General features: G+C 40.5%; 1 protein-coding gene across 2 annotated transcripts in view; it reads left to right on the plus strand.

Moving 5' to 3' along the window:
- Positions 1–21932, plus strand: part of ARHGAP21 (Rho GTPase activating protein 21) — a 129079-nt gene that overhangs the window by 65243 nt on the left and 41904 nt on the right. For both annotated transcript variants that reach the window (XM_044425208.1, XM_044425210.1), the window contains exons 4-6: positions 8129–8221; positions 9206–9284; positions 15307–15361. In XM_044425208.1, the coding sequence (XP_044281143.1) occupies positions 8129–8221; positions 9206–9284; positions 15307–15361 (227 nt within the window). The remainder of the gene's footprint in view (positions 1–8128; positions 8222–9205; positions 9285–15306; positions 15362–21932) is intronic.

A 21932-nucleotide genomic window follows, 5' to 3' on the forward strand; every position in this document is an offset into this window, starting at 1 on the left:
TGTCTTCATCCACATCTTTCCTAATCACAGGCCCCAGTCGAGCAATCCCACCACTTCTGAACAAGACATAAAAGAGAAAAATGTGTTGGCATAGGTTGGCCTTGTGGCTAAAGGGCCCACTGAGAAGCAATGAGAATTGCAGCTTCAATGCTGCCATTTAAGTCCAGTCTCCAGCCTGGCTTTGTCTGTATAATATCACTCTATTTTAATAATTACTTTGCTGTGAGAAAGCCCTAAAGTTAACATCAGTTAAAAAGGCTTTATCTGATGGTCTTGATATCACTGCCTTAGCTATTGTTTTGTTTAAAGAAATTTAATAATGTGACATGGGTGTTTTGAAAGCACTGATTCTAACATTTAATTTCCTGCTTGTCTGCAAAGAAATGGTTGCTGCTCAAGGAGGGTAGCTTTAATTTTTTTAAAAAATGGACATATGACAGATCAACCTTAGTAACAATTTAATATGACTGATGAGAAGGAAACAAAGCTGAGACTCTGAGCTATTTCATATTTTCATATTTTAGTAATTGCCATAATAGTAAGCTTGAATTCAGGCTGTGGTTCAAACAACTGAGAACTGCTTTTGCCTTGAGTGACATCCAAGTCAGAGGGGAAGCAGATACCTATTTTCTTTTCATTCATTTAAAAACTTACTCCCAGCTTTAACACATTTATTCCATATTCTCTCCATTTATATGATTAAATTACAGTGTTACCTTTCTAATTATTATCTAATTTTGCTCTAATGCTTATTTTTTGAGTAGATGAATTTAAAAGAATTTTGAGGGATTGTTGTCACCAGTATTGCGTTGAGCAAGCTGCATTGGGCAGGTGAAGTGCCCTCTTTTATGGCCCTGTGACAAAAGCATTGAATCCCTTTCAGCCTGAGGGTCAAATTCCATTTTGAAGATGATCTTGGGGCTGCATTCAGTGGCAGAGAGGCCAAAAGCAATAGGGGCAGAGCCAGCAGTAGAAACCTATTTTATCTTAAAATTCTTACTTCTGACACAAAAGGTTTAATAAAGACATTTTAGCCTTTTACAAAGGGGGAAAATGCCCCAAAAGTAGGGAAGCCAGGTAAAGATCAGTGGTCAGAGGAAGGTCTGGGCCTGGGGGAAAGGGGCATAGCTCACTGGGGAACCCCATGGGATCTCAGGCAAATCTGATTTGACCTTGGACCTGAAGCTGTGCACCCCTGCACTAAGGAATGGGTCAGTGATTTGATTTTTTTTAAAGTCTTAAAAGTGAGAAGAGAGCTACTTTGATAATGAGCAAAACTTACCAAAATCATGTTCTGTACAAACTCTAATAGACTTATTTCATATATGCATGATAAACTGAGTTAATATTTTGCTTTAGTCTTAAAGATAAATTGTTCAGATCCTGTTTACTAGATTCTGTGGTTTGGTTTCAACATCACTTTAATAATGTAAGAAATACACAGCTTTCTGCTTAAATAGGAAAAGAAATTCTCTCTCTGCTTCCTGCTGCCACCCAACAAGTAGCATGTTGACTGTAGTAGACAATCTAATCCCTGCAATATATTTTTGGCACTTATTCCCCAGTAGTCTGCAGCTCCTGTTCCTTCCTATTTGCCTTCTGATTTTTGTGTAGCGGTATCCATAGCAACTGCCATCATTTCAATTTCCCCTTTTTTCCTCTATTGGTGAGCAGTTCTCTTGCCATGTGAGCTGCTAAGCCTCATTATTGCTGCTGCCCTAGTCAATTTGTGTGTCTTTATAGAATGCATTCTAACTTCTCCATTCCCTTACAACTTGAAATGTTAAATTAGGTATCTAACTGTAGATTTTGTGCCACCATGAAGCATCTGGGCATTCAGTATACAGGGTAGGGATGCAAAGATCCAGCCAGAATCCAGCTCTTGTTCTTGCCAGACTTGTTTTCTCCTCTTGGCCTTGGCCTTGGCCTTGGCCTTGGCCTGGAAGTGAGCCAAGCCAAGATCAAGTCTGCAAATGCTTAGGAACACCATTCCACCACCCCCGGTACAAAGTACACAGTATATAAATTATTTGCACAAAGTATGCAAAGCCGTCATACCAAGTGTGCAGAAGGAGACCCCTGCTTGCACAACAGGCATGGAGGTGGCAGGCAGCATGTGTGCAAGCTGGCCTTGCAGACTTGCACGGATTTACTTCCTGCGGGACACCCATGCAGACACTTGGCACGAAGTAGACTTAGGGCAGAGAGAAAGTGCACTGGTGTCCAGGGAGCCGAGCCAATGAAATGCAATGAATTCTCATCCCCAACTGGATTCCTCGCACAATTCCTCACGCACCCTAATGTTTGGGTGTTGTATTATACTGCATTTCCAATCACTGGCTCCTTCATATAGTTACATTGTGAAAACACATTCCTAGTTCTGTCTGAAGAACTGAAAAATAAAACATTACTATTACCAAATCTCACATAAGCAGTTTTACCAAAAGTTGCCAAATAGCTTCATTCTTGTCTCCTTAGAATAAAATTCATTTTTGTTTTATTTGGGAGTATATGTTTGGAATTAAACTTATACCTGAAATCTATAGAACTAGGTTCATATCTGCATAAAAAGATTAACCATTACTGGGTTTGGTCATGAAGAGATTAATGTTCTTTCAACCCTAAAACTCAGGTTGTTGCACAATGTTATTGTTTCAAATGATAGGAGAAGAAAAACTGATGAGCATTCAGATAGAAGCACTGATACAAACATTATTAACAAATTGTCTGATCATTTAAATGATTAGCTTAAGATGCATGTTCTTCTGTTGCAAACAAAGTTTAAAAACTCTTGAGAAAATAGTCAATTCCTCTTAAAGATTGCAGTAAAAGGAACACTTAATTATCGCTAAAACTAAATAACAACAAAATGCTGCAGAAAGGGGATAAGAAAAGCATGGCAAAAAGGAATGCTTAGCTTTCTTTAATTGGGTACTCTTCTGGTCTATCAAGGCTGGATGTGTTCTGCACCTCAGGAAGAAATATCTTTGATACAGCAAGGAGGATGTACAAAGAAACGGCACCTCCTTCCCCATTGTTGGATTTCATTATCGGAATGGAAGCCTGGTTATGACTGCAACCTGTACTGTATCTAAATGGCTATGAAGCTGTTGGCTGAAACGTTGATGTAACCCCAATTGATCGAGTTGACTTTTCCCACTTGTGAAGGCTACTGTTATTTTATGGTTGGGTGGAGGAAATAAGCTTTGCTTCTCTTGCTTTAGGGCCCAGACTGCAAGGGGCTTGCTTTTTCCTACCTACCAGCAAATTTGGCTGAAAGCTTGAGTTTGTGCTTCATAGTGGTAGTGTTTCTGGCATCATGCAGGCATTGCATATATGCAGTCCTCTTCCTCCTCTGATAATTCTTTTTTGAGGGGGGTACCTAGATGCTAGGAAAATCTTTCATATAACAGTGTCTCTTAATCTTCACTATATCTACCATCTGGGCAGCTCTGTGAATTAGACCCAGAAACAGGGTGAACAAATGGGTGATGTTAGTAGCAAAGGGGAGACATGAGAGAAAGTGCCTTGCCCAACGTTCTCGACATTCTGGAACTGACATAGGCTCCTGTCATAGGTTCTTTTCTTTAAAACATAAATGCTTTCATATTAAGAAAAGAAAAAGAGTCATGTTGGACCAGACCAAGGTCTAGTATTTTGCTCACATAGCAGCCAACCAGCTGCCTACAGAAAACCCAGAAGCAGGATGTGAGTGTCAACTCTCCTTCTGTTCATGTGCCCCAGCAGATAGGCATTTTTTCCCAAAAGAAATCACTGCAGTAAGTACAGTGATCTATAGAGGATCGAAGAGTTATCAGTGGTCTGTTTCTTTTGGAGACTGGAAGGTTTGTGTTCCAGTGATTTTACAGCAAGTGATAAGGAGTCAGAAATGTTTTATGGTGCTTTTGCAGTGTTTCATAGGATTGTCTGTGAAACAGGATCAAGTTTTTATGCAGTTGCCAGTGGCTCTATTTCCTCTTGTTTCTTTTAATTGTTTAGTCAGTTTCTCTGCTAATGCACTGTTCAAATATTATTGTACTGATGATCCAATGAGGGTACTCATTTGATTTCCTAGATCTGACTATGACTTGCCTGGCTGCCAGTGATAGGAAGTAAGAAATTCCTTGTGTGGTACACTTGAGTGGCATGTTGAAGATGAACAGCAGTGCAGATTTTGGCTTGCAATGTATGAAAATGTCCGAGAGACATTTTCCTTTTCTTACACATCACACCCTGCAAATATAATGTGTAGACTTTCAGAAATTTCATCATATTATCTGTTTCTTTGTACATCATGGCAGCACTAAGTCTGGCTTTCTGTTTTGGTGGAGATCCTGACTGTTGCTAGAAACTGTAAGAAGTCAGTGTCAGGCCAGAATTTATTTGATGGCACAGATACCAGGAATGTTTTAAACAATGATGTCTCATCTCTCCACAGTGGATTATCAAGTTCAGCATTAACTGTGGTTCAGGTTTTTTTTAAAGGCTTTGGCTGTTACTCTTGGGTTGGTAGGAATTCAGCAGAACCCAATTACAATTGGCCAGAGAAGGGAGTAATACTCTTATATTACTGGTTGCTGACTAACTGAGAGTTACTGTAGTCTTGTTAATTAGTGACATTAATTTCTTTCTCTGTGTTGCAGCATTAAAAAATTGGTAGCTAGTATTTGTATTAATGGTGATGAGCTCCTTGTTGGTAACTACTTTCTGGTAATTATTCAGAAGAAAAATTACCAGCCTCTCCAACAAGGATTTACGCTCATCAAAACAAACACTTTCTTGTTTTCTTTGCCTTATTTTTGTCTTATATTAGGTTCTGTTTCATTTGTAAATTATTGCACAGTGAGGTTATAATTTTACTTTTAAATTTTCTGTTAACAATGCATGAAATTTTCATCTTTAGGATTTGGATTGGTGTTACTTCTCTGACCAGTTGTAATTGGGTCCTGCTGAATCCCTGCTAATCCAGGAGACATAATCATGCAATATCTTAGAGTAAGCTAGTCTTCTGTTTATGTGCAATGAATAGCTTGCCAGCTCCTGAGCTAAAGCTATTAAAAATATATATTAAACCACAATTGATTTAACCCAAGAGTAGCAGCTAATGGTGGTGACTTTGATTTCCGGCTGTAGAGGGATGGGACCTTGTGGTTTCAAAGTACCCTCTTAATGTTTATGTTGTATGTGAATGATCATACACATTCCAGTGGAAAGCCTCTATTTTTTGTAAGCTTTGAAAATGATATTTATTTACATGAAAGGATGCTGAAATATTAATATTAACAATAGGATGTTAAATAGGATGTTGAAATTTTCACAATGCTGTCAATGACACATGGTTGATTTTCCTTAATATGGAATTATCTCCATATTCTTCAGATTTTCAGATCTACTGTGGAAGGGGTGTTTCCTTTGGTCTCATATTGATGGCAAAGTTTCATGGTTTTTGTTTGTTTGTTTACTGGTGATTTTATATCTTCTCTTTGGGAAAATTGGCTTCAGTCACTGGCTTCAGTCATTGGCATTGGTTGGATGACCTAATCGGACTGCATGTACTCTACTGTTGTTAGGAATTGCAAATTATCTTTTAAAATCGCTAGACTTCCTTAAGTAAGGAAACTATGGAATATAACTTGAGGTGCAATCCTGTGCACATTTGGACAGAAAATTGGCCTAGAACTTCAGCATTTCCTAACCAGCATGGCAATGCTGAAAAAGAGAAAAGAAGAAGGCAAGGAAGGAGAGACATGATAGAGGTCTACAGAATTATGCAAGAAGTGAAGAAGGTGAATAAGGATACATTTTTCATATTGTCTCATAATACGAGGGTCATTTCATGCAGCTGATGGATGGGAGTTTCAGGACAGATGAAGTACTTCTGAACATAGCACATAAATGCTGGAATTTAGGTTTAGGAGTCCAGCAGACATTTTGGACAAACTTGGCAATGCCAGTACATGTTTTATTTTCCTACTGAAAAAATACGGCAGTTTGAGGGAGGGGCATTATATAGTTGCATATTTACCTTATAAATAAAGTGCCCCTTCATGTTTTTTCAGTGAAGTTAGCTGAAAAAAAAAAAGAAAATTCTTGCTTTTGTTCAGTGGCCTTTTTTGAAGCATAGGAATTTTAAACCAATACAGTCTACTGACTGAGCATTATTTCATGATTCTTCATGAAGAAGGTGGTGTTTTGGTCATATGTTGATAATACATATCTTGCATACATTTAATTGGAAAAAGAAATCGAATTGAAGCCTTTTAATCTTTCCCAGATCCTGTTTATGAGTCCATTCCTCCAGTGAAATGGTTGTTCTTCATATCTTCATATCCTAAGTAAAGTAACATCTAGAAATCCTGATGCTGATCACCATTTTTCCCCTTCTTATATGTAGTTGCTAAACACTGCCTTTTCCTGTCCTGTAAATTTGTCTTTTGAGAAGAACTTCACAGTAGTAGACCTACATTCAGCTGCACAATTTGTATGATGTGAGAAGGGTGATAGAAGTTTTATCTTCTAATCATAATAGGGTCATCCAGTAAAACTATCTGACAATGAACTCGGGACACAAAAAGAAAATACTTTATACAATACCTAGTTATATTATTTAATTCATTACCACAAGTTATTGTAAAAACAGTCAAGTCTTGTGAGACCTTAAAAACTGGTATAACCTTTTATGAATTATTGTCCACAGAATACATGAAGTTGTATCAGGTGAAAGAGGTTTTGGGAACTTTAGTCAACTTTGTCAGATGCATAAAGTCAGCGTAAGCCACCTAGGAAGTCCTATAAATACATGTATAAATAAATAAATGTGAATTTTGGTTAAATGGTTAGAATGGGAAAATGATAATGCTGAGGTCAGGAGGAAAGTATAGACAGTGATAATTACATTATTAACAGTCACCATTTACAAAACTCCATTTGCTGATAGCATAGACACCTTGGAATTATGAACCTAATCAATGCATTTAGTGTGATTTTTAAAAACTCAAGCCACAGTGGAAAGAATTTGAATTTCTTGATGAACAGTAATGCAGTGGTTTCATATCGCAGTCTCCTCCTGAAGTTCAAGAATGGCCATTTTAAGAATACCTGTATGCTAAATGGGTGTATGCGTGTGTGTGTGGAGAATTTATTCCAGTCCAGAAACCCCTATTGCCCTGTCAACCGCTCCCCCACACCCAAGGATCTTTTTTACCCCCAAAGAGGCCAGGGAGTACTTTTTATGCTTTCTTGAGCATCTACATTCTCAGTGGAAAAGTGCAAAGTGCATCACTTCAGAGTAGTGTGGGATATGTCATAGTGAGCTGCAGGGGTGGGGGGTATATTGGAGAAAATCACATCCTTCTCTGTTCTGCTGGATTGAAGAGCCTCCTGTAAGTAGACAGGGACTGATAGGCCAGAGGTGGGCAACCTGTGGCCCTCCAAGCGTTTTTTATTTACAGTTCCTATGATCCCCCCATAGGCCATGCTGACTAGGGCTGAAGGGAGGTGCAGGTCAAAACTTCTAGAGGGCCACAGCTTGCTCCAATCCTAAAACTGGCTCTTGCGACCAAATCCATGTGGGCACTCTTCCATTTGGGGCCTCTGAACTGTAATGTGAAAATATTTTGAACATTTTCAAATTAGATTGGTTGGAATTATTAAAGTAGGATATTATGATGTCATTGTGCAGTAATTAATTAATTACACTACCATTTTCTTAAGCCTTTGAAGGGTTAGGTTTATTGACTGTTTCTGGTTAAGGGTATAATTATGGTTCCATTAAATATGGGCTCAAAAAACAAATTGTGATGAATAGAGTAAGTATAGAAATGAGGGCAGTTATTGAATGACCCTGAAAAACTGGAGTAAATAAAGTATGGATTTTGTGAAAAATAAAGCAAAAAGACATTCTTCACATGCTGTAGCTGTGGCAGTGCAATTTTACTGAGATAATTCAGAGGTTTTTCATGTAGCTGTAAAAAGATTAATGTTCTCTTACATTAGACAGAGCAGATGTTAACACTGTTTCTTGGATGGGTTAAAATTATGCAGATCCTAATATTTAATATGAATGTGATATATTTAATAGTTCTGCTTAGTAAAAACTATCAAAATTAACATATAACTTTTCTTTCAGGGAAACCACGAAACAAATTGGTGCCAATGGATACAATATTTGTAAAACAGGTTAAAGAAGGAGGGCCTGCTTTTGAAGCTGGATTGTGCACAGGTGCTTTCCCCTTATCTATATGTGGTGCTGAAGTCTCTGGTTTGTTGGCTTGATTTCCTGTCACAAATGTCCCAATAGTTCAAGGAGTAAAGCTGTCAAAATGTTTATGTAATTGAGGAAAATGTTGTTTATTTAGCTGGATTCAGCTGTTCATTTAGTCCCATTGTGAACACTTGGGCTGTTCAAGTGCTTGATCTTATAAAAAGAAAATGTTACCAGTTTTGAAATTTATGGTTAATTCTTATATGGTTTTGAAGAGAGAAGAAAAGCTCAATGTCTTAATGTTTTTTCTGAATTTCTTAGAATGTGGAGCTTGCAGATTATGCATGCACTGAAATCTGGGAACACTGGCTAACTCCAGAATGTATAAATCAGGAGTACAGAAACCCAAACCCAAAGTCCAACTGGGAGATGCTCTTGGGAAGCACATTCCACTGGTACACATGGTTGAAGGCAAAATATTCAGGACTGACTCCTTCCTCTTGCTTCTCAACTAGCATATTTTAGTTACAGCCACTAATTAAATCTTAGGAGAGTCATTTCAAATTATTAGAATTGGGGGAAAGGGCACAAAACTGAGAAACCACCAAATGGAGATAGGGGAAATGAGCATGGCCTTCTGTGAAACCACAGGAGGTCATATTTGGTCTCCATTCCTGAAATTCTGCTGCACGCATGAGGGATCAGCCTCCCCCATCCTGGTAGCCTTCAGAGGCATTTGGACTGCATTTCCCAGAATTCCCATCCAGCAGGGCCATTGACTGGGAGTTCCAGGTGTTGCAGTCTGAATGTGTCTGGAATGCTGGTTCAAATCACAGCCATTGTGGTGTTTCTGAGTGCCACTTCTGACATTATAGTAGATGTGGAGAACGTAATGAGCGGGATCTTCATCTTTTTTCTTTGAAAAACTTAAATCACTCCAAGATTCCCTAAGTCAAGAAAACGGTCTGAACATTTTACTTCTTTGTGTTCTTCTTTTTGTAGGTGATAGAATTATAAAAGTGAATGGAGAAAGTGTTATAGGGAAGACATATTCACAAGTAATTGCTTTAATTCAAAACAGGTAAGATATTTACAAATTGTATAATACTCAGGTGAAGAGTCTGTTGAGAGAGGTGGTTGAGTCATTTTTTAATTTTTTTTATGAAAATGACCCACAATAGACTCATAGTCAGATAGTTTAAAAAAGCAACAGTTGAACCACTTCCCCAATTCTGAATGGCCACTCATCCAACCAGCAGCCCCTTACAGATCAAAGCATTCAATAAAATGGGCCCCTAAAGTGAATTTTATTTCACCTTAGACTAGGGTTTATGATGTGCAGAGTTTTTATCTAGCCCACAGATGGGGATCATGGTCTCTGTGCATTATCATGGTCTCTGTGCATTGCACCTGTGGGCTCTGTGCCTGCTTGGAACCTCATTTCAGGAACCTTCTATAGCTGAGAAAGTCTTGGTGGGAGCCCTCCCTGCAACTGGGGGTGTGAACCTGTGTGGGGTCCTGCCCACTTCCTAAGTCTTTCTGACCATCGTAGTGCTGCCTCGTGGACAATTCTTTCAGTCCTTTATGGTTGCTTTTTCTAGACAGACTGAGGTAATTTATTTGTTGATATTCCTTCACCTTTTCCTGTTTTTCATGAATGTTTAATTTCCAGCGATCTGATTAATCACACACGCCCACTTTGGACATATGGCCTTGAAGGCCCCCTTTAGAAAGTATGTCGGGATGCTTCCACCAACAGATGGCTACTCACTTTGCCTTCTTTGCTTAGGTGAAAGTCATTTAGTGGACGCTTGCCCATGCTGTCAGGCGTTCATAAAAAAGGCAAGATGATGGAAAAGAACAAACTGCCTTCAAGCAGGCAGTAGATGCTCCCAGACCTGCAGTGTCCAAAGCACCACAGCCAACCCCGCAAGCTGTGGATCCTGCTGATACAGACTGTCCTGCTTTGCCCACTCCACAGGTTCTAACCATGGGCCACATGAACTTGCTGACCCTAGGATACACCTTATTCTTCTGTGCTGTGAAAAAAACTCACTAAAAAGGCACAATCCATGAAAGCCATAGAGTTGAAGTAATCTGTACCTTTGAATCAGGCAAAACGAAAGAAGGATAAGGAATGTGGCATGACTCTTAAATTACGTTTGGTATTGTCTGCCCTTTGGTCATAATAAATCACCCCAGTACAGGTGTTGGTCTCACTACTACTCCTAGACTAAGTAGTGGGTATTTCAACTTCAGATGGTGAGATAAGAGGCTCAGCTCCTACTACATGACCATCTCTTCAATATTCAGCTGCACAAGTTGATACTGACAATTGGTTTGAATGCTATCTAATACCAAGGTATGGATATTATGACACACCTTTGCCTACACAAAGTTATGAGCGTAGGGAGAGATCATGATCAACACTGGCATGGCAGACTGGGTTTGGCACTCAGAATATTCCATCACCTTTAGAAAATCCTATTATTATTATTGGCCTGACCGGGATATAAGTAGAGAACAGAACTTCTGTTTTCACCATAAGAGGCAGGCACAGGTGCTTTCCCTCTTTGTCATTCACTACCATTCACTACCATTGACATGTGTTTCTCATCCATCATGATGATTTCTTGCCATGTGCTTCTCATCCACCTTGGGTTTAGTGGGCATTGTGTGTGGATTAGCAGCCTCTTCTGCAATCTATTGAGTTTCTGGATCAGATGCATCTATTGCAGTGGTCCCAGTATCCATGCCATTGTCTACTACAGGGGTCCTCAAACTTTTTCTAAAGGGGGCCAGTTGACAAGTGCCAGCGGTGGGTACAGGCCACCAAGGCAGTGCTGGTGGGAGGGGGGCTGGTGAGGGGACGGGGTGTGCGTGCACACGAGGCAGGGATGGGCGCAGGGCGAGGCACCAGCTTGCTCGCGAGGAGATCGAGTCCAAAATGACCTCCTTGCGAGCAAGGCACTGCCGGGCGCATGCACGGTGAGGCACTGGCTTGCTCGCGAGGAGATAATTTTCTATGAGTCCAAAACAATCTCCCCGCGAGCAAGCTGCCACTGGGCGTGCGTGGGGCAAGGTGCCAGCTTGCTCATGAGGAGATCGTTTTTTCCGAGCTGGTCCAAAACAAACTCCTTGCGAGCAAGCCATGCACCCATGCACTCCCATGTGCATGCCTGGCAAGTGCAAAACCTGTGGGGCGGACTGGTTCAATGAGCATGGCGGGCCTTAGTTTGAGGACCCATGGTCTACTACATCATAGGCTACACCACGCTCGTGTGCCAATAGAGGTTATTCCCACTTTGATATAGTTTCATCTTCATTGCAAAAAATCAGTTTCATTCCTGATGCTAAAGTGCGAAGTCAGGATCCTACTTCATCATCCTGAGGTCATGAGTGACTTCTCTGACTAAGTCTTCAGGTTGACCCAGTCTTTGGGCCTTGAAACCCAACAACCAGTTTAAAAACACAAGGACCTCTTTTTTAATGCAGTTTGTGTGGAAGCAGCTGGTTGTGTTTCTTCTCCACTTTGCTTCAGATGGTACGATGGAATGTTCCAGCTGTGATGATGTAACATTGGGAGAATACGTACAGAGTGCAAGAAAAAATGTAAAGTTTCTTTTCTCTCATCCTTGCCAAATTCAGCTCTTGTATTAATTTTAAAAACATATTGGGGATTCTGCTGGAGAACCCATCAATCTCCCAACTTGAGCTGACAGTCATGATCTCGGATGTGATATTGGAGTCCCCCAGGTTGTTGGTTTTAGGGACTTCAGTATTCTGGAATGGTTCAGAATTTCATGCCCACCATGGCAACCATAGGACTGCCCAACATGTCATTGGCCCAATGCATGTGACGGAAGAGTTGGTCTTCTTGGTCGGATGTGAGGATGGTGCTTGGAGCATGAGGGATTGTGAGTCAGTCCTTTTGTCACAGTCAGATTACTGCAATTCATGGCAGCATTTTGCCTCTGAAAGGGTGGAGGACCTATTAAAATAGAGACTAATGGATTGGGTTTTTTTCTGGTTGACATTGTTGGTGCAGCTGTCAAAGCTCTGGTCACACTGCAGAACAAGACTTGGCTACCCAGGGTCTTGAGGGAGATCACCACATGTTTCACAGAGTCACACTCTTTCTCTTTTTGGGTTATTCCTTGTTATTGTTTGTTTTTATTATCAGTTTTTAACTGCTTTGAACTTCTTAATATTTTCTGTTTTCCTGTTATTTTTATTGTATTTTTACCATCTGTTTTTATGGACTCTGTAAACTGCTTAGAGATCTTTGGCTGATATAGAAATGAAGGAAATAAATAAACCCTAAAGCGTTGTTACCACATGTGCATCTAAGAGCCTATAGTATTACAATCTCACCAGTAGTTGGGAGATAAAGAGGGTCACATGAGGTGTGATCTGGGAGAGGTGTAATACCCTCTGTGGACCGTTTTGATGGCATTCTCTCTGAGCCTAGCAAAAGGTATAGATCAAGAAATGTGATGCAGTGCTTTCCAGTTTGCATCATATACTGAAGTCATCAAGTGAATTTGAAACCATTCAGGTCCCTTAAGAAATGTTTAGTCATGAGCCCTCGAGTGCAACTCAGGCACAGATACTTCCACATCTGCTGCTTGTGAGAATTAGGCCATTGTATTTTATAACGGAAGTGAAAGCAGTCCCTAAACTACCAAGAATAATAAATGCTTAGTTTGCTTCTGAAATAATCTCCTTTTATTATTTTTAAATGCTTTCTGCATTCTTCTAAATCAGGGCTGGGCAACTGTGGGGAGGGGATTGACGGCCCTCTTTTTGATCCTCAAACTGCTGCAGGCAACACATCTGCTGCCATATTTGGAAGTAAAAGAAATTGGCATTCAGCAGCAATCCTCTGGGCAGGGTTCAAAAGGAGAAACTTAGCTTGAACCTGCCATAGCAATTTGCCACCAAAAATTGACTGGCAAACTTCCAGTTCTTTTGGACAGTGCTGCAAATTTCAGTAGGGCAGCAGGGGCTACCAGAGAGTAGCAGGAACCGCATGTGGCCTGTGGGCCATTTGTTGCATATTCCTGCTCTAAATACATTGAGACACATGCTACAGAATCATATATTTAGGGTTTAAAAAAAACCAAAGTTGGAAGATAGAATGCCCCTCCCCAAAGAAGGAGGTTTTGGTTTTTTATTTTTTTTAAAGAAACACAAAATCTTTAGAAACCTCTTCCATTTCTTTCAAGGACTGCCCTATTAGCTTTAAAAACACAGGGCTCCTTCTTCTGTGTATTGTGCCAGGGTGTGCTTTTTTCTTCAGTCTCTTTTGACAGTGAGCCAACTTTGACAGAGCAGCAGATGTGAAATTAAAATTAGGTTATGTGTTTGATCAGTGCTCTACATAGCAAACTAAGAATTCATGGGACTGCACCTCACATTACTCAATCTGTCACTTCTATTCAATGGGTGACATTTCATTTGAGCATATTATATGTTGAGAATACTTGATTTGTGTGCGCGTGTGTGCGCTAAGAAAATGTTTTATAAAATTTCCATGAAGATTGGTATTGCTCTATGAACTATTGAAATTGAATAGATGAAAAATGCTAGTGCAGGGTATTTCATGTGCGCATCTTAAGATCAACTTTTTTTATGCAGAATGTTGCAGGGGAATCCTTGTTCAGAATTTGTTTAGCTGGTTTTAATAGCTTGTTTTTGGTGGTGTTAAATGTTAGACTGTAGCTGATTTTGAGAAAGTTGCACCAATAATACTGTAACTGATAAACACATACTTTGTCTGTGATGTGTATTGGGAAGTAGAGCTAGCTCAATGTGCTTTCCTTCCTGAGATGAAGGACAAGATTCCACATTCCACTATTCCACCTTACCCATAGCCTGGCAGTTGAATCTTAACTTGACAGTGGGAAGAAGGCAGTGCCTTCCACCCACCAGAGGATATTCTAGTTTAGGGGATAAAGGGTAGGCTACCCTAGAGAACTTGAATGCAACGCTAAGCACCTATCACTCTGCACCCCTGCATCTCTCAGAAGAAACATCAGCCTCATTCTATTGACAGGTAGGACTTGTTCTGTTAGGAAGAAGACTAAGGACTTTGTAACCTGCAACACTGTGTAAGAATGCTTTTGTGTCTTTCATGTTGACACACTTTTCGATATGCAGGCAGTTCCTGGGTTACAAAAAAGTTCTGTTCCTGAGAGATGGAAATTCATCTTTTAAGTCAAATTTGTATGTACAAATTCCCCCCACATTTGCGGGAATAAGGGGTGCCAGGGCCCCTGTGAAAGTGGAAAAACCATGAATATCTCTATCCCCCTCACCCACCCAAAGTCACTTGCTGCAGAATCACCAGTGCCTCCTCTTTGCAGCAAGGAAATGCTGGAGAGGTTTTCCTCTCTGGATGGGCAGGACAGGAAGGCCTAACTCTCTACCCTTTTGTTTCCCTTTTCTCTATGGTGATGATTTTCCACAGTAATTTTTAAAGTTAACAGGCTTTATGGCAGTTCATTTATAAGCATGGATTGTTTGTAACTTGGGTGTTCATAACTTGGGGATTGCCTGTATATATATTTCTTGTCTCTTCTGTGCTGAGGCTTCTGATCACTTCCACATGGAAGATGTGGAGATGTGAGAGTACGCATAAGTGACATGACTTCATAGCCTAATGCTAAACCTTTGTATAGCATGCACACAGAAATATGTATTGAGATTTTTGATCTACAGAAAAATAGTTTACATGGGTGTCAATCTCCATGGCCCTCCCTGCCCCCAGTTGAGTACATGGATGGAACATGATATGTAAGCTGCACTACATAATCATTCTCTTTGCATAAAAGACTTATTTCTATGTAAGTAATCTTAAAAATGAAGCTGTCCTGAATTTATGAATGATGCTTTGAAGAAAGAATGACACCCTACTTAAAGCAGAGAGACACATAAGACAAACTAAGGTTTCTGTTCCATTCTTGGTGGCTGAAGAAGTGTGACTTCTGAGATAATCAGTACAACACTTTATATTTTTACCAGAAATGAAACCATTGTTCTTACTGGTTAATTGTGATTTTTCTTGATTATATACTGATACGTTTTCTCCTTCCCCACAGTGATAGTATATTGGAACTTAGTGTTATGCCGAAAGATGAGGACATCCTTCAGCTGGTAAGTTATACTTCTGAAATGGAAACTAAAGTAAAATGCCCAGTAACTCTTTCCCAAAGGGTTTTACCTTTTTAATCAGCATTTGCGAATAGGTTGAAGCTATGAATAATTTTGCTAGTGTAATTGTAATGACTATTTTCAGCCGCCTTGGTTTGTTTTATTTTTTATAGATACAGAAGAGTAAAAATAAGTAAATAGAAATGGAAAGAGAGTATTGAGGAACCTTCCTGCTTTTGGTATGCTTGAAGTATATATACAAACCTTTAGAACGTAGTAGGTTGTGACTGCCTAAATCTTAAACCATATTTTAAGTTAAAAAGTCTGCACTGCCCCCTGGGAAGGTTGAATACATGATGATCATCTTCAACAAAAACAGACAAACAAGCTAGCTTTCAAGCTATATAAACACTCTGTTTTAAAGTTAGGTTGAAGGAATCCTTTCAGGTTTTTCTTTAACGTGCAAAAGATTTCAAATTGATCCTTTAATTTTTAATTTTCCAAGTAATCAGTACTTCAATCATTTCTCTCTTTCTCCCTCTTTCCCTTTGTGCACATGCATCCGTGTGTGTGAGTTCCAGTGTTCTCACTGGAATCACTTAAAATCCTGTTCATACCCCTCAGTTGTTTGACTTCCATTCTGCAGAAGCCAATGTAGGTTGTGATACATGGAGATACCCCTTGCTGTGCCTGTTCCCCTCTTACCACATCCTGTGTTTCCAGCAAGAAGAGTCCCCACTCCATGTACATCCACTCAACCACATTCAGCTCTTCCTCACAGCTTTTCCTTACATTGCATTCAACAATTTTGGGTGACAGTATCTCACTGCACAAGCTTGGCCTCTCAGATGAAAAGCAGCAATGAGACTATCAGGCCTGGTTACATAAGGCAATCATATGGCATCAGTTCCTTTGAACTACATACTTCCGGGGTGATCCCACTGCCTTAGAAGTCTCTAATGTGTCCACATGTTGTGTATGCAGAACATGGCTCAGTACTTGAAAGGAGGACAGGCTTTGCTTATGGAAATGTTTTAAATGCATTGGAGCTGCTTTTTAATAAAAGCAAATTCCTTACGATATTGGAATCACTAGAAGGATGTGTAGTAACTTTGGATGTCCTTCAGTCATAGTGCTGAATGAATGAGATGAAAGGTGATTGTGAACAGAACTGGCATGTATAAACATAATTAACAGCCATGTTTAAATACAGGCAAAAATATTGGTTGCAGATTACCATCTTATGCCAAAACATGTAAAAGGATTAATAAAATAACTACCTCTTGGATTTAATAAAGTTGGCCTTCCAACTTTTTTGTTACGACTTAAGTGTGTAGTTGAAGTAAAAATACTGCAGCGTTTTCATAAAAGGTTGTTTACTATTCATTTGTTTGGGCTGAAGTTCATTATAGTGAGGTTTGCAACAAGATGAACTTGTCATTAAGCAAAACTATAGACCAGTTAATTATTTTATTCTGTATCACTGTAAGCCAGTCTCTGTTTAGTTTTATGTTACATTTTCAAAAGCCAAAATTTCCACCAAAAAAAACCAGAGAGTTGTGCCGTATATTTGTTATTAACATATTTCACATAAACAGAGTGTGCGGGATAATAAAGTTCCAACTAGTGATCACTGGGCATCCCTTCCTGCAGTCCTTCGAGTTTTCAGCAAATATTGTCAGCACCATTTTATGATGCATACAAACTTCTTTCCTCCAAATTCTCATTTATTTCATTAATGCTTGAATGCTTTACCACTACACTGTACAAGCACTGATCTTATTGAGTGCTTAGAGAGGGAGAGAAGAATCAGACATTAATACTGCATGACAATATGCCTTTCCTATTATTCTTTAATTAAAAATTATTTGATTTCACTTTTCACTGCTGATATCCACATCTCTCCTAAATTTTTAAAAGCAGTAAGCAGGATTCTGGCCAACTTGCTGCAACAAAGCTGTTCCCTCCCTCTAATCTTTGAGGCCTGGTGGTGTGATGTCAATAGATTATGACTTTAAAAAATATAACAAAGATAACCCCATATACAAAGAAAACATATCATTTTAGTATGAAAAGAAAGAATAAACAAACAGTTTGATCTTAAAAGATGCTAATCATGAAGAACTCTGATCCCTTGAACAGATATAGTTCAAAATCTTTGAAATCAAAAGAATAACCCACGTGCTTAACATTGAAGGATCAAGTGTACTTAGCTGCATGGCTGAAGAAGGCTCAGAAGAAATCATGATACATCATCATAAGTAGCCATGCATGAAACAAATTACTTCTTTGCAACTGATAATTTATGAGGATCTAAGGCAGTGATATCTATGAATCAGTACTGTGCATTCACTAAAGTTTTTCCTGCCCGTTTCTCCCTTAGATACGCTTCCTCAACCATAACCCAAACTACTTAATTTTTTTGAGAAGTTTAAACAATATCCACATCTGGGTCAGAAGACATGTTACCTTGGACATTGACTGATGGCTGCATAAACTCACTGACAATGATAATAGCTTGGATCCAGATACTTTTTTTTTTGCAACCAAAGCAAAATATTTTTTTGCTTGCACAAGGCAATCCCACAAAATTCCTCCAGCTTTCCTTATCTCTGCAGCTCACTGTACCGCACCTCATGATCCACAGGAACAGGTTTCTTATGAGGTTGTAATAGTCCCATGGGAGACACAGGAAAGACTTGTGCACAAGCAGAGTTCTGTACCACCATCTCTGGATTCACCTCATTACTTTGATTTAAGATTTTATTTCAGCAGATGTAAGGATGCATGTGAAGTTTTAACATAACCCTAATTCCAACATGCAAAGGTGCTGGTCTGGCCACTTGGGTCCTTGTACTCTTATTATTACTACTACTGTTACATTACATTTATATGCCACCTTTTTTCCTCTTGTGAAGAACTGAAGGTGGATTATGTAATCCTCCCCAACTCCATTTTCTCTTCACAGCAACCCTGTTAGGCTCAGAGTGTGTGACTAACCCAAAGTCATGCAGTGAGCTTCATGGCCAAATAGGGACTAGAACCTGAATCTCCTGGGTCCACAGTCCAACATTCTAGCCACCCCACTGGTTCTCTCTGATACATAAATCAGAGTTTTTCTAAAAGCTAAAGAGGCTCACTTCAATTTTTGAGTCTTATCAGAACAAGGTTATGGTGATGAGAACAGTATGATAACCATGATTTATCTGTTGCCAAGCAATACAAATCATTGCAGAAAAATGAGGAAAACGGAAACTGCTTGATGAACTGCTCTAAGCTAGTCACCAGTTTGTTATTTAAAGAAAATGGGAATCAAAGTAAATAGACTGTCCCATTGCTAGATGTCTGATGGTTTTGCTCATAGTTAGTATTGGAAAAAAGTATCTGTTGCCTCCTTTATGATGCTTTTTGTTTCCGCCTTGGTGCCTTGGTTTCTGCTTGTTTGCTTCTCTATACCATGTCCTTTAGTTAGTTGGATTGCTAGATCATCCGCAAAGGAACATTTGTGATGCATTTCACTGAAATATATACTTCAGAGTACAGTGGACAGATTTGTACCTCTGGTTCATAGTTCTAAGATGAGGGCTCAGTTCATTAAAGTCGCTGCATTGCTGGTTTCTCGCTCACTTGGTACATGGTATTTCCAAGTTGAACCTATGCTGTGACAGTACTTAATGATGAACTATAGTTCAGCATTATGGGATGAAATTATAATTGGCCTGACGCTCACCAAAGGACCCAGGGCACGAGCAGGTGCCCAAGAGACAGTGCCCTTGGGCATTGCACGGGGGGGGGGGTGTGCCCTGGCCCTGCCCATGGAAGAAGAATGACAGTTGGGGGGAGTTCCGCCCCCAACTGACAGGTGGGCTGGGCTTGGTTCTCTCACTCTCTGCTGCCCTCTCACTCTTAGTCCCACTGTCCCACCATGCCGAGTCGGTGCTGGAAGGTGGTGGGGGAAAAGTGCAATGGGGCTGCGGCTGTGCAGAACAGTGTGCGACTGCAGGGCCAGGCAGGCGGATGAGAGCAACTCTGCACATCGCCAGCAGAACAAGAATGGTTTTGGCTACACGGTCATGCCCTCTGGCAGTGTGCGTAGTAGTGTGGTCCATTTTCTCTATCTGCTTCTCTATACCCTGCCCTTGGCGTTCTCCAGGTGTGCTTCTGTTAGGCATGTTCAGAATGTGTGAGCTTCAATTTCAGAAGGCCAAAGCCAGAGCAGGGGTGTGTGTATGTAGGTGTTTGTGTATACAAATCAAGCTTGCAAGCTTCAGCAACAGCAAGCCACCAGAGCAGTCTTCACGTGGACAGCTTGTTGCTGATGTCTGCACAGTGCTAGTCTCAGGGCTTTCTTCTCAGCCCAGGCAACGTATTTCCCCCTTTCCCAAGTGCTGTCTTCAGCTAGAACTGTTGCCTGTGGCCCCAGTGATCATTGCTTGCTGCTCTGGAAGCTGCCTTGTGCCGGTCTTGGATTGCGCCCTTGTCCCTAGCCTCCCGCACGGGCATCTTGGCCCCTAAGTAGTGGTGCTCCAATTGATGCAGAAAAGCCCTCAAGGAGAGTTCGGCAGGCATCGCAGTGGGGCATTTTGTGCATGTCCTGCCTGAGTGAAACCACGGCCTTTGGGACCTGTGGGTTTTCAGTAGTGGTAGAATAAGACCTAGTTTGGCACAGTTGAAGCCTGCGGGCACCTGCACAGGGAGGGTTGTGCCCCCCCCATTTTCTTGAGCGAGGGCTGCCTCCCAGCATCAGAGGGGGCAGCCATACACCTGTGTCCCCCAGACATGGATTTAGATGGTTGGCCTTTGCACTTAATTTTTTAAAAAATATTTATGTGGCATCTCACAGCCCAGAGGGCTCTCTGGGCAGTTTACAGTAAAATACAGTAAGGTGACTGGTACATTAATAAAAGAAATAATAACACGCTAAGTGTCTGTGATGATTGGCCTGATGTTCACCAAAGGACCTGGGGCACAAGGAGGTGCCGAAGAGGCAGTGCCCTTGGGCATCGCACTCGGCTGCTGCCCTGGCCCCGCCCATGGAAGAAGAATGACCGTTGGGGGAAGTTCCGCCCCCAACTGACAGGTGGGCTGGGCTTGGTTCTCTCACTCTCTACTGCCTTCTCACTCTTAGTCCCAATGTCCCACCACGTGTTGTCTGTGCTGGAAAGCAGCTGGGCAAAAGAGCAATGGGGCAGAGGCTGTCCAGAACAGTGTGCGACTGCTGGGCCAGGCAGGCAGATGGTAGCAACTTTGCATATCGCCTGCAGACGAAGAATGGTCTTGGCTGCACGGTCATCCCCTTTGACAGTGTGTGTAGTTAGTGTGGTCCATTTTCTCTCTGCTGACCTGGAAATATTTACAACTCAGCCCATGTTAAAGGGTGTTATCAAAGAAACTGTAGCAGAGGTATGGTATCTGATAGTAGGGTAAGGGATGGATTGGGAGAGATTGAAAATGTTTTTGCATAAAGGGATATCCAGATGACTACAGTTTGTACTCTACAAAGAAAAAAATAATAATTACCTAGTATAATAACATTGACATTTCTGTCAGCCAAAAATGTCTGTTTCCTGCCTTTATGGAGCACCTGATGTTATTTAATGCTGCATAATATTTGTTCCTCCTCTCAAAAAGTCTGATGTGTCTTAGTAGATTGTGAGCTTTCTGACAGGGACTTACCTTGTTTCAAAATGTGCTTCTGTTATACTAAGTGCCAAGCCAATTAGCCTGCACCCTTTTCCCATGAGTACTGATCTTCATTTGTAGAAGGGGAAAGGGAGTTGGTGGCAGGAGACTCAAGTATGCAGAGCAGTGTGCATGATAAGATTAGTAAACTTGGATTTGTAAATCAAGAATAATTTATTTTCTTACACAATGGTGTATTATTGTATATTGTAGTTTTTGTGTATTATTGTGAATTCTTTCTGAGAATTCTGAGTATTCTTTCACAATTCTAGTGAAAGAATACTCAGGCAAACTATGGCATCTCTTGATATACATTTTTCCTAATAATATATAATTGGTTCATTTCCTGTAGTTCTTGGGTGTAATAATTCCATATCCCTGCTTTTTTTAAGGCAGAGTTGATTTATTTTTAAGCGTCTTGAAATCCTGCAGATTTGGGAATAGTATACATGCTGACATTGGAGTAAGGAGGCAGTACTGGCATATTCCAGTGTGTGAGCCAATATGTTTCCTGAGAACGTACCATAGCTTGTCTTCTCATACGTGCTTTTCAGTGTGCCTTTTTTGTCGTTTGCTCCTCCTAATCTGAAAAGTACACAGATACAGAGTTCCCATTTTCTGACATGAGAGAGCGTGCAAAAATGAGACAGCTGTATTAGGATACACCTTGCAACTGAAGCACAGCCTGTTCCTGATTTGTCACTGAAGACACAGGGAAGAAACACAGAATGAAAATGATCACATGGGGAGGCTGTTTTGCTCTGAAGATTATTCTGAAATCATCCATCTACTGTCAGACATAGAGTATAAAAGCAGCTGCAGTCAGCTGACAGCTTGTGGTTCTGTTCAGATGCATGTGGGGAAGGGGTGCATGGATTTTAAATGCATAATG

Source organism: Varanus komodoensis, unplaced genomic scaffold (genome assembly GCF_004798865.1).
Source record: "Varanus komodoensis strain SLA01 unplaced genomic scaffold, ASM479886v1 scaffold15, whole genome shotgun sequence".
NCBI lineage: Eukaryota > Metazoa > Chordata > Lepidosauria > Squamata > Varanidae > Varanus > Varanus komodoensis.